General features: G+C 29.8%; 1 protein-coding gene across 1 annotated transcript in view; it reads left to right on the top strand.

Annotated features, from left to right (window-relative positions):
- Positions 1-771, top strand: part of LOC104982682 (heat shock transcription factor, Y-linked-like) — a 52,718-nt gene that overhangs the window by 11,543 nt on the left and 40,404 nt on the right. The window contains exon 2 of the mRNA XM_010832117.1: positions 6-216. Coding sequence (XP_010830419.1) covers positions 6-216 — 211 coding nt within the window. The remainder of the gene's footprint in view (positions 1-5; positions 217-771) is intronic.

Here is a 771-nt window from a genome sequence, read left to right as displayed (position 1 = left end):
ATGAGAGAGGCACATGCATAGTGATCAATGAAGAACTCTTTAAGAAAGAAGTCTTGGAAAGAAAGGCACCTTTCAGAATATTTGAAACCAAGAGTATGAAAAGTTTAATTCAACATCTTAACCTTTATGGATTTAATAAAAAGCAACAAACTTTTCAAAGATCTGCTTCACTACCTGTCTTTCTGGAAGAAGAAAACAACATCTCTCTTTTGACTAAGATATTCCAATATTTTCATTTATTGGCAATATGTAAGATTAAATCATGTGACCTAGAAAGTATGTTCACATATATGGCTAAAACAGAATTTAAACTTGAGCTAACAAATCTTTGAAAAGTTTTATTTTTTGAAGTTGAGAACAGCTGGAGGTTAAAATATTGGATGCTTAAAAAACTTGCCTAGCAATGTGAAACCAGATACAAGTTCTGAAGCTATTTAAAGTAGTACATACTGTATATATACAACATATTTTTAGTTGAGGAGCATATTCTTTACAATATGTTACCTGTTAAACTACTAATGGAGGTGTTTTATTTGATGCTATTTAATTGGTTTCATTAAAGGAATACATTTTTATAACTTAGCTTTGCTTGTCAGTTTTACCTTGGTTTATAAAGAAACTAAATAATTTAATCCTTTGATTATAGTTACAGACCTACTATAATCCAAATTTCAAAAGAGGTCATCCCCAACTTTTATTAAGAATGCAAAGAAGAGTTGGGATTAACAATGTGTCTCCAATATCTTCATTAGTGCAAGATAACAAGAAGCA

The sequence above is a fragment of the Bison bison genome, unplaced genomic scaffold, assembly GCF_000754665.1.
Source record: "Bison bison bison isolate TAMUID 2011002044 unplaced genomic scaffold, Bison_UMD1.0 scf7180017864537, whole genome shotgun sequence".
Lineage (NCBI taxonomy): Eukaryota > Metazoa > Chordata > Mammalia > Artiodactyla > Bovidae > Bison > Bison bison.
This window is presented reverse-complemented; position numbering and strand designations above follow the sequence as displayed.